At 52.5% G+C, this 11830-nt stretch overlaps 1 protein-coding gene across 5 annotated transcripts in view; it reads right to left on the bottom strand.

The window, feature by feature from the left end:
• Positions 1-11830, bottom strand: part of Col13a1 (collagen type XIII alpha 1 chain) — a 140139-nt gene that overhangs the window by 32012 nt on the left and 96297 nt on the right. For all 5 annotated transcript variants that reach the window (XM_028776896.1, XM_028776893.1, XM_028776894.1 and 2 more), the window contains 4 exons: positions 5690-5734; positions 4028-4060; positions 3267-3293; positions 448-492 (listed from right to left, as the gene is read on the bottom strand). In XM_028776896.1, coding sequence (XP_028632729.1) covers positions 448-492; positions 3267-3293; positions 4028-4060; positions 5690-5734 — 150 coding nt within the window. The remainder of the gene's footprint in view (positions 1-447; positions 493-3266; positions 3294-4027; positions 4061-5689; positions 5735-11830) is intronic.

The following is an 11830-nucleotide window of genomic DNA, read 5'->3' on the forward strand; positions in this document are numbered from 1 at the left end:
TGGGTCAACCCTGCTGTGGGACCAACATAATACTGGTGATTGAGACACAGGGGTCGGGGGCACAAGTTACACTGGGCTCTCAAGGAATGAGCACTCCTGTGTGGAAAGAAAATATGCCCTGTGACAGCAAGTTTTGCCTGTCCCCTCAGTCCTGAATTCTCATGGCCTCTGGTCTTGGCTCTCCTGGGGGACCTTTAATGTACCTCTCCCCAGACATAATTGGACCTCCAAGCCTTTTTTAAAAAAAATGACTTAACTTTTAATGATAACATAAAGGAACCTCAGCAGGTATAACTTAGTAAAGTGCTTGGAACACAAGTTCAAGGGTGGCCTCAGCCTTGCTGTGTACGCCAGCCATTTTCCCCTAGTCTGGGAGTGTGAAGGTCCAAGAGGACACCGAGGCTAGCAGAGAGCCCACCATCCACCATTAAATGTGTGTCCGCTTACCTTCTGCCCCAGGAGGCCAGGGGAGCCTGCAGCGCCCTTCTCACCCTGCAGGGAGCGGGGAGAACAGGGTTAAAGAACAACCTCATCAGGACATCTGGGAGGCAGCACCCCTACCCTCTTAGCACATGGCTCCCTGGATGGAGAAGAAACACTGGCCACAGTCCACAGCTGAGTCCTGCTCTCCCGGGGTTGGAGGTGAGGCTGGAAGTGGGTATGGAAAGAACAGTCTGGAAAGCAAGAGCTTGGGAACTCCCCCTTGATTCCACTCTGCTCTTCTTCACGTCTGTCCCCCACCCCCACCCCCCACCCCGCCGCATTGTGCATTGTCTCTTTCGTTCACCTCTTCCTGCCTTTGGATGGCACCTATCCACCAGGACATCCTTTCTGAGAAATTTGTGTCGTGAGCTAAATATTGTTCCAGCAAAGTTTGGTGTTGAAGTCCTAACTTCTAGTACGTCAGAAAAAAATGACCTTTTTTCCTTTTTTTTTGAAGCAAGGTCATTGATGGTTAGTTAAGATCAAATATGAAAGTGATCTTGCTGGAGTCGACAGAACCCAGTGTTCCCAGGACATTATAGAGCAGGGAAGTCTGGAGACCGGCAGCAGACGGACACACAGACACACAGAGGCTATGTGCAGCAGATGAGGTCAGGCTTCTGCAAGCCGAGGGAACACGATGATGGTCGTAAACCACTCGAGCAGCCAAAGCCCTCAGATGGCGCTCCCCTCCTCCCCCACCAGGCTTTTGGCCTCTGGAGCTGAGAGAGGATGAAAGTCTTACTGTTCAGTACACTCGGTCTGTGGCTCGCTGGTGCAGCGCTCCCTGCTCCAGCCCTGTCCTATACCGAGGAACTCAGCTATTGGTCCCTAAGGCAGGAATCACTGAGTCTTGGAAGGGTTGGGTGAACCCAAGCTTCTGTTCACAGCTAGAGCCAGCCTGCCCCATGAGCCAAGTGGCAGCAGATGGACCCTTGCTGAGCTAATGGCAGAGCCAGTCTCACTGAGGACTGCCATAGTCGTCCTATGAGGGCACAGCCCTCCCTTTGCCTCCGCAGTGGTGTGTATGAGTCGGCACTGGTGTCATCACAAAGTACCACACCTGGGTGGCTGAGACAACAGAGGCCCAGTCTCTTACAGTGCCAGTCTGCCATCTGGGCGCCTGTGCCAGGGACAAAGGAAGGGCTCTTCTGGTTTGTAGACGGCTGCCTTCTGTCAGCCATCTCACTTGTCAAAGAGGAATGCTATCTCTCTTCTGCTGGTGAAGCCATCAACACCATCGGATTAGGGTCTCCCTCACGTGACCTCACTTCACCTCTGTTATCCCCTAAAAGCCCTACCCTCTAAGGCAGACCCCTTGGGGCTCTGAGCTTCAGCCTATGAAGCTGGGAGGGGGCAATTCAGTCCACAGCAGTGACCAGTGCACCCCACCAGCAGGGAGTCTGACCCGGGCTGCTGTTAGAACCCTTGCCTCCACAGTGCTGAGTGTGGGAATGCCATTCCTACATTCAAGAAAATGATCTGTGGGTTCTGGGGCTACAACGTCAATGGTCTTTCCATCTGGAGCCATGAACAGTACCACAGCGACTTAAGGTATCATGTCTCTGTCACTTGCCCTTGGGTATAGGCTGCCTGGTAACATGGCCGTGGAGACAGGTAAGGAGACAGATAGAGAGCCAGGCAGGAGCCTGGTGAGTAGAGTCAGGATGGGGAAAATGCTGCCCCTGGAGAGGGCTTTAGCACGGCATCCCCAATAGCAACAGCAGAAGATGCAGGTCCCGCCTACAGGGATGCTTGGTAACAAGGATGCTGAGGCAGGAGCCTGGTCCCCTGGCTTTTCACTGAGAGCCAAAGACTTCCGGAAGGGTGTGTGTGCCCAGGTTTGCTGGTCCATGCCATATTCCTTTCTTCTACAACATGCCTATCCAGCACAGTAGCTACCTGGTAGAGCCCTGGGGACCAGTGTCCCTTGAGGTGGCCTGACCTCGCCTCTGTTTTTCTTTCCCAGCACACCAGGAGCCCTGGCTTCCCTGCCTCTCTCTTAGAGATAAGAGGAGAAAGTCACTGCCAGGCAGACAGGGCAGGGAGGACGAGGGTCAGTCAGAGGCCAGAGTTCCCAGACAGCTGTTCTCAGGCTCCTTTTAAACAGAGGTGTTCAGGTGAATATACAGATGTTACTATGATCTTAAGGGTTTCCCAGTACACATGTAGAATATTCCCTTTCCCCGCCCTCCAAGGCTCGCATCAAATAAGTCTGTGTTCCGGGGATTGAACTTAAGGCCTCCTGCATGCCAGGTAAGTATACTACCACTGAGCTATATCCCTGGCCCTTTTACACCATTTCCTTGGAGAAAAAGGTCATGCTAAGTCCAACAGGCTTGACGTGATTCGCCATTTTCTTGCCTTAGACCTTTAAGTAGGCAAGATGCTAGGCCTGGGCTACCTGGCCTGGCTCCATGGAAACATTGTTTCAAGTTTGTTTGACATTTCTGTTATTCTGCATCCTTTATTGTTGTAGCTAAGAAGAAACACTTGTAAGAGCAGGGGACTGTGTCGTGCCTGCCCCCTTTCATCTCCCACAGCTGCCATACATAGGGGCAGCACCAGAAAGGAGGCAAGTCTTTGCAGTGTGCTCCTGATGAAAGGGCTCAGCCAGCTCCCCCAACATACACAGATGTATGCATGCACACACACATGCAAGCACATGCATGCACATCTGGCCCCAGGGGGGGAACAGAAGCAAAATGGTGATGCCTGTGAGCCTCATCCCCAGCCAATCTCATTTCTCTAAGGCTCCCACAGTGTTCCCTTTCCACCAGTACCTTGGCTCCTGGCGTCCCTGGCTCACCCTGTGTGGGAAAGAAGACAGCAGTGAAGAAAAGAGAGAGACAAAGCAGGAACAAGGGCCCTCTGCCTTCCAAGAGAGGTACATCCTCTGCTTAGGGGACACCCCAGGACAGAGACTTCTGAGGGTCTCATTTCTTCCCCTAGACCAACAGTTCTCAACCTTCCTAATGCCGCAGTCCTTTAATACAGTTCTGCATGTTGTGCCGACTCCCCAACCATAAAATTAAGTTTTGCTACTACTTCACAACTGCAGTTTTGCTAGTGTTATGAATCGTAATGTAAGTATCTGTGTTTTCTGCGAGGGGGGGTCTCAGGCAACCCCTGTGAAAGGGTTGTTAAACCCTTCTCCAAAGGGGGTCACAACTCACAGGTTGAGAAACACTGCCCTAGAAGGATGGGAAGGTTCGGAGCACTTCAGGGGTGGTGCTCCCAGTGAGCAGGGGCAGTGCTCCCAGTGAGCAGAGCTGCTGCAAAGATCACCATTGGGCATCTGTCCTGCCAGGGTACCCCATGTCCTGATTAGGGGTTCAGGGAAAGGATGTTGGCTTTCAGAGTCTTTGGAAAGAGCTGGCTTCTCTCAGTGGCAGATGAGGGAGACCCTGAGTGGAGTCTGGAGACCTGGCTGAAACACATCTTCCCCTGATCCAGCTACGATGCTGTTGAGCCCAAGCCCCTGCTTCGTGGTTTCCTGACACCCTCTTATCCTGCCCCTGACACAGTGACAGGATTTACCTACCTTCATCCCAGCCACGGCAATCCCAGGAACCCCCTGGTAGAGAAAAGAAAGGCATGAAGGTCTCTGAGGTCAGAGGTTATCTGGCTGAGCCAGCCCAGCTCTGCCTGGCCTTAAGATCCACTCATTTCTGCTGACTGATAGCTGGCAACTCCCCAGAGTGTGGGAGAATGAGACAAGCTGAGTGGCACTATTAGGAGGTGTGGCCTTGTCACTGTGTAGGCAGGGCTTGAGGTCTCATTCATTACACACACATACACGCACACGCAAGCAAGCATGCATGCACCTGCGGGGACAAGTCTAGCCAGTGTGATCCAGGCCCTCTTCCTGGCTGCTTGTAGAAGACAAGTCTTCTCCTGGCTGGCTTCAGATCAAGATGTAGAACTTTTAGCTCTTCCTCCAGCACCCTGTCTGCCTGTGTGCCACCCTGCTTCCCGCCATGATGATAATGGACTGAGCCTCTAAGCCAATCCCAATGAAATGTTTTCCTTTGTAAGAGCTGCCGTGGTCATGGGGTCTCTTCACAGCAATAAAACTCTAAGACAGTGAGGTCAAAGGGGACTAGCAGGTAACACTGTAGGAAGGGGTTGGTTTCAGCAAAGCAGAGTGCACCCCTGCGGATAGGTGGGGTTATGTCTATGCAGCTCTCCAGACCTGTCCTCATGAACTGGGAGTAAACCCCACCCCTTCTTTTCTTGTATGTGGTATATGTGTGCATGCACATGTGTTGGTAGGGGTATATAACCATGTATACACAGGTGGAGTTCAGAGATCAGGGGTATATAACCATGTATACACAGGTGGAGTTCAGAGATCAGGGGTATATAACCATGTATACACATGTGGAGTCCAGAGGTCAGGGATATATAACCATGTATACACAGGTGGAGTCCAGAGGTCAAGGTCAGGTTCGCCCTTCATTGCTTTCTACCTTATTTTTGGAGTCAGGGTCTTTCACTGATCCCAGGATGCACTGATTGTCTAGACAGGCTTGACAGCAAGCCCACAGGAACCTCCTGATTCTTCTTTCCAGTGCTGGGATTATAAGCACGCACCGTCTCATTTATGTGGATGCTGGGGATTGGAACTCAGGTCCTCACACTTGCACTGCTGCACAGTAAGCACTTTGCTGAGCCACCCCCTCCCTTTTTTTTGATGGGATCTCATGTAGCACAGGATGGCCTTGAACTGGATATACATTCCAGGATGGCCTTGAACTCCTGATCCTTCTACCTCCACCTCCCAAGTACCAGGATTACATGTGTGCACTCCTATTATCTGGTGTATGAAATTCATTTCCACCCCCCCCCTTCAAGACCGCATACTTCGAGGTAAAAATGTTGCTCAAAGCATCACTTAGAAAAGCCATAATGGGGACTCATAGAGTTCTCAGATTTTCTTTGTGTTTCAGGATCACACTAGAGCTGATAGCCGAGAAGGATTTTATGATCCAGAAAGATCCAGAAAGGCCAGGATGCGATGGGAGCCACATCACACTACCCCACCTGCTCATGTCAGGAAGGACGGACAGATACGGGAAGCAGAGGGTTGAAGGAGGAAGTGTGTCCCCCATGTTCCCCACAGGCTGTGAGAAGGGAAGGGCCCAGGAAGGAACGGAGATTCCCAGGGTTGGGGAGAGGACTAGGCTGGGAGAGGCATGGGTACCTTGGCTCCGTGCTTGCCTGGCATTCCTGGCATGCCCCGCTCTCCCTGGAAAATGAAACAAGAGAAACCATGAGGAAAGGACCAGACTCAGAGTTAGGGCCTGAGCCTGAGCATCAAGCCCCTGTCCTGTGAGTTCCGAGGACCCTGTCATGGCAGGGGTGACATGGGCCACTCCCTCACTTCTGTGACACCATCTTGCAGGAAGTCCTAGGTCATGGGTGTAGAGCAGAAAGGAAGAGAGACAAAGAGATGGGGTTGGAGGGTTTAAAATAACAAGCACGCACACGCACTCGCACACACAAGCACGCACACATGCACACATATCCATGCACCAGTGGTGTTAGAACCTAGTCAGGGGATAGCCTTCTTTTCTATATGAACTAACCCTCCTGCCTCCACCATGCTGGGCCTTGAGTCAGACTGTGGCAAGAACAGCCATGTGACTACCTACCTACTACTATGGGTGTCTCCTCCCACCTGTGCCCCATTTTGACCCCCACTTTTAGTTAGGTTTGCTAACATGGCACTTAGTGCCTTGGGCCAGACATGAGCTTCTCTCTACTTTCATCCACGGGCCTCTTTTTCCCAAGCTCCCTGGGCTTGTGAGCTGTTCGTTTTTCTTTCTGATCCTGCCGGGCTGGACACAGCAGCACACTGGCTTTCCTGGGATTTGTGGGCGGAGGTGTGCCTCTCAACTCTGTCCCTCTTAACGTTCAATGTCTTCCTCTCCCCTACAATCCTAGATCTACAGGAAGAAGGAGCACTGGGAAGGCACTCATACCATCGATTGTCACAGGAGACAAAAGGGGGCAGACAGAGTGTGAGTCAAGGCTAGACTCCAACTGTCTCGCCTCATGCACATGGTACCCCAGTATAAAGATGCAGCAGTGTCCTGCCAGCCTGTAGTCGCCTGCCTCGGCTGTGCTGCTGCTGCTGCTGCTGCTGCTGCTGCTGGTTATCCAGAGCCCAGATTCACGGACTCCCACCTGACCTGTATGCTCTGTATGCCCAGACTCAGCCCTGCTATCACAGAGAACGACTTTGCCCTCCCTTCTCCAGACAAAGGCTGGAGTGACTCCCACCCTCTTCCTCCGTGCTCAGCCCGCCTCACTGGAGTCTCCATGTCTCGTCCCCCAGCACAGTGGCGAGATAATGAGGCTCCCGACCTCACAGTCTCCGCTGCCCAGAGATAAAAGACTCGGGGATGCTGTGCTCTGAAGTCTGCCTCCATCCTAGGTCCCGAGTGCAGATAAACCACTGTGTTCTTAAACACGCTAGCCACTTAACTCATGGCTCATGGCTCTCTGCTACTTCCTCAGTGCAAAGCCATATTTATGCCTTCATGAGATGCTTTACTGTCCCCATGTCCCGGTGCTGGGTCTCCCACCCAGCAGGGACCACTCTGTGTCCTGAACCCCTAGTGATCCAACCCAGGGCTTTCATGCATGCTAGGCAATTGTTGACTTCAACTTCATGAGCTGTCTTTTAATTCAGAGACAGGCTTCTCACCAAGCAGTGTAGGCTCACCTTGAACTCACTTTGTAGCCCCGACAGGATCGGGATCCTCCTGCCTCAGCCACTTTGCTCTCAGCATCTGTACACACGCTCACACCCGTCTGTGACAGACCTTACAACATGCTCACCCTCCTAGAGCCAAGTGCCTGAGTTCTACAGAAGGCCCCAGTCGTTATGTCCAGACACCAAGTAAATCCTCTTCCACCCTGGCCTGCTCAGGGTGCCTGAGGGGTCCAGCCAGCACAGGCAGGTCTGCTCTGTGGCCAGCAGAGGGTGCAGGAGGACCTACTCTGAACTTCGCCATCTTGGCCACAGTGGTCTTAAAGTCACCTCAGGAGCCTAGGTGTCACGCATCTCTAGAAAAGCAGGTCCCCTGATAACAGTTCATTGGACTCCACCATGCTGACCCAGCTAAAAGTCCCCAGACAGAGTCCCCTGGTGTGTGGAGGGATGTTGGAAAGAAGTTACCTTGGGAGGTCCTGGCAGCTCAGAGGCTTTGGTTTGTCTCTCTTCTCCTGGTTTTTGTTGTTGTTGGTTTCTTAGCTTTCTGCAATGTTTCTGAACTCCCTCCTGTCTCCTTGTGCGGAGCTGGGCTAGGTGTCAGCTTGACTGTTTCCCTCTCTGAGTCTGTGCAGTACAGTGAGCTCAGTCTAGATCTATTCTCCTGCAACCTCTCCCTCTGACTATAACCACCACCACCACCACCCCCAGCCCTGCCCTGGCTGCCCACATGGCTCTTAGGAGGCAGATTAGCCAGAACTGGAGAGGAGATGCTGGGTCCATAGTTCCAGAAAAAGGGCTCTCTGTAGGTAGTCTTAGCTTTTGGTAAAACACACAAGTCTAGGAGGAGCCCTCTGTAGGGTGGCTGAGTCTCCCCTATTCCTGCTCCCATCCCCCTTAGTTGATCTTGGCCTCGGGACTTGCTGCCCTCCTGTCCTTTTGCTGGGCAGGAAGCAGGGGCGCCTGGCTGACCCCACACCAGGGCTCTCTCCACTCTCATTAGCCTCACTGCTCAGCTCTAGCCTAGGGGCTTGCCCTGTCTGACCTCTGGATAGGCCAGAGAGCATTGCTTCCTGGATGGGGTGGTGAGGCACCCTTCGGGATACAAGACATTCTCCCAGGGGCTGGCGTGGCCACGAGTGAAGGAAAGCAACTCACTGAGGCTGTGACATGCCTCTGTGTGATCTAGGGCCTCCTCTTCTATTGCCCTCTCTAGGTTTTCAGTTCCAAAGGCACAGGTGGAACTGTGCTCAGCTTGGCCCTGCTGGCTGGGTACCACACTTGGCTCTGTGGCTTGGATCTTAGCTATCCAGGCCTATCAGAATGGTTCTGAATCCTCTCTGCCTCTGCCTTCCCAGTGGGCATCCTAGAGGGGCTTTCCACAACTCCTCTGGACCATCTTGTGGCTAGGCAAGTGGGTGCTCCAAGTGTCCCAAAGGAGTCATAGCCCCTCTGCCCAGAAAATGATGGCAAAGGATGTGACTCCCAGGCAGTCAGCCTCCCTTGAGGGGGGATACTGGCTCTTTAATATAAGTGACAAGAAACAATGAACAGAAGCCTCAGGTGGGGGGGGGAAGGTGGGGGGAGGACACCGCTGTCACTGTGGCTCAGGAGACAAATGGGTGGAAGGGGCTTCACTAAATGACCTTGAAGGACTGCCCTAGCTTCTAGAGCCCCTTCATGTTTCCCTACCCCCAGTATCAACAGGTCCCCTGTCCTTTGAAGTTTCTTAGTGGGAGGACCCATGCTTTCTAGAGATGACAGGATGGTACAAGTTTGGCTGGGGGGTGTGGCTTCCTAATTGGTGATTTACTGTTGGTTGAACAAGTTGCACAGGGATTTGGCAAGAGGTCTGTCTGGAAGGAGTCCGGGTGGGGCCTCAGTGTCAGCTCTGTAGCCAAGTAAAGGGCCCGGCAGGCTGTGGAGATGAATGGGTTTCCCTAACTTGAGGCCAGGGCTCTACTACAAGGGGTCAGTGAAACACCATCTTTGTTCTCTGCGGGGGATGGGGGATTGCCCAGCTGAGTGGCTGAGAGGACTGGGTTGGAAAAGCTGGAAGGACTAGTGTAGGAGACACAACATTCTGTCCCAGGCAAGAGTTCTTGGTGTGTCCTTCCTGGAAAAAGTTCCTGCTTCTCTGCCCAGAAGCAGGGACCGGAACCCTGGAAATCCTAGGTCCTCCGGTAATTAGGGCCAGCAGGAAGTGATCTAGGGAATTTCTGGGTCGGGTGCCCCATTGAAGGCTTGGGGCTTTGGAAGGACGGCTGGCTTGTAATGGAAATTTGAGATCTGTTGATATGTACTTAGTCCCAAAGGAGAAGTCAGTTCTCATTAGTCTGTGGTCTCTGGAGGGCAGAACAGAGCCCAGAGGTCATGGAGTGGGGGCTGGGGTGGGGCCAGTACCCTCGAGGGCACAGATCTGGAGCCCACGTCTCCCTGTTCTTATCTGCATCCTTTTCAGGAGTCTGAATGTCCTCAATGGGCCTTCCCAACATTGACAGAAAATGCTGTGTGCCCTCTGCTGCTTGGAAATGCCACAGGGAACTCGGGTCACTTGGACCCTCCGTGGGCCAGGGGCCACAGGGATCTGTCAGGAATACGTTGAGGTCCGAGATAGGCTGTTTTAGAAGCAAGCACCAGCTCAGCTATTGAGGGCCATTCCACTGGGCAAAGTACGCTCTCAGTTCATCTAAACGAGGTAGCCATGCCCCTACATCCTCTGACCTGCAAGGTCGGAATCCACAAGAGAACATGTCAACAACTACTTCATTTCTTCCCAGGGAAGAAAGAAGAGAAGCTTTTCAGAATACTACATTCCCTTGGAGACACTAACACACAGTTAGCAAAGTCATTCAAACTAAAGCTTTGGAGTCAGACAGAGCAGGTGTCACCCTCTTTCAGCTCTAGGCTAGGGGGAGACAAACTTGATATCCACACTTTGCTAGAGATACCCCTACCCCCCAAAAATAATCTTTCTGAGGGGGACTTGAACAAGAGACAATACAATGCTAGGTTCAATCCCTAGTACCACATAACCTGGGTGAGGGGGTGCACCGCTATAATCCCAGCACTCAGGAAGGCAGAAGGAACAGATGTGCAAAGTTATCCTCAACTACCAAATGGGTTTAAGGTAAGCCTGGGCTCAGAAAGCAGGGCAGGGCATAAGGTGATTCCTGTGGAGTGTCTGGTACCCTGTCCCGGCATGCAGGCGGTTCATAACAATGTTGCTTCTCATTCCACAGAACTCTGCCTCCTTCACAATGTGTGACCTAGGTTGTGGTCCTCTACAAAAAAAAAAAAAACCCTTGCAGATAATATGAGGTGCACCAGACACAGTACTATCTGGACTTAATACTAGGAGATGTGCTCCCATCAGGTTTGTGACCCACAGTGGTCTGAAGGAGATCTGAGGTTGTGTGATGTGTGGTGTTTGAGACAGTGGTTTGCATTGTACAGTATAGTTAAGGTAGACGCTCGCCATAAAATCTGGGTCAATCAAGCAGGTAGCACACTGGTATTGCAAAGTCTAGGCAGGAGGGTTGGCCCCGGGCAGGTGTTCGGGATACATAAAGGTGCTAACCACCCTGGGCTTTGATCTCAAGGAGCCAATAGAGTGGCAGGCCTGGCTAAGTGGACATCAGATACAGCTAGTGGGGGTGATGGAGGGAGTGTCTCCTTCTTGTACTTTATAAGCTGAGAAACTAAACACCTCGTGCGCCATGCCTAAGAGACAGAGCTCATGTGGCAGGTCCACCTGCTACACTAAGGACGACCCCCCACCCATTTACTGTGACCACAATGGGGCAGCTGCATAGCTATCTCAGCTCAGTGTGACCATCACTGGTCGTCTCCCCTGACCAGGGGAGGGGGAACATTTTTTGGCACTTATGTCCATTCCCCCTCCAAATTAACTTCTCTTCCTTGCACCTTCACTAAGCACAAAGTGGGAGGAGGGAAAGAGAGAGAGGGAGGATTGAGGGGTACAAATGGGGCGAGGACATCATTCAGCCTTCCTCTCCTAGAGAAGCAACAGGGAGGGAAGGCACTTTTGGACAGGCTGGTGGACCTCCCTTCTGATTCCAACATGGCTGTCACTATCGGTGCAACTTTAGCCGAAGAGCTAATACCCGGGCGATAACGGTCTCTCTACCCCGGCCGCGGTAAGGACGGAGCGAGATGGGTGCCACTGCAAGCTGGCTAGACTAAGACATGAAGCATGGTGTGCTTGACTTTGCATATATGAGTGACAAGTGTCTGACATCAGGACTGTGAAGGAAGCACGCGTCTGTCTCCTTGCAGGGGACCAGTCTGCTGGGGGACTAGGACGCACTGAGGCATCGGTGCTAGGATGAGGGTACCAGAAGAGGGGGAGAAGCACAGATGTGGGATACTAAGGCTACCAGGGAGGTGGCTGGAAGGGGTGAAGGCCCAGAGAGGTCGAAGGGGCAGCTATGGCTGTTACTAGTAGAGACTATATGAGAAGAAACTTGGCTTCCCTGAGCAAGAAGGGATTGTAACCTCAACTCCTGTAGACCGGCCTAGGCCAGTAGCTCCATACCTCTGGCGTGTGCGCTCTCTGTCTCTCTCTCTCTCTCTCTCTCTCTCTCTCTCTCTCTCTCTCTCTCT

Source organism: Grammomys surdaster, unplaced genomic scaffold (assembly GCF_004785775.1).
Source record: "Grammomys surdaster isolate TR1022 unplaced genomic scaffold, NIH_TR_1.0 273, whole genome shotgun sequence".
In the NCBI taxonomy this organism is placed as follows: domain Eukaryota; kingdom Metazoa; phylum Chordata; class Mammalia; order Rodentia; family Muridae; genus Grammomys; species Grammomys surdaster.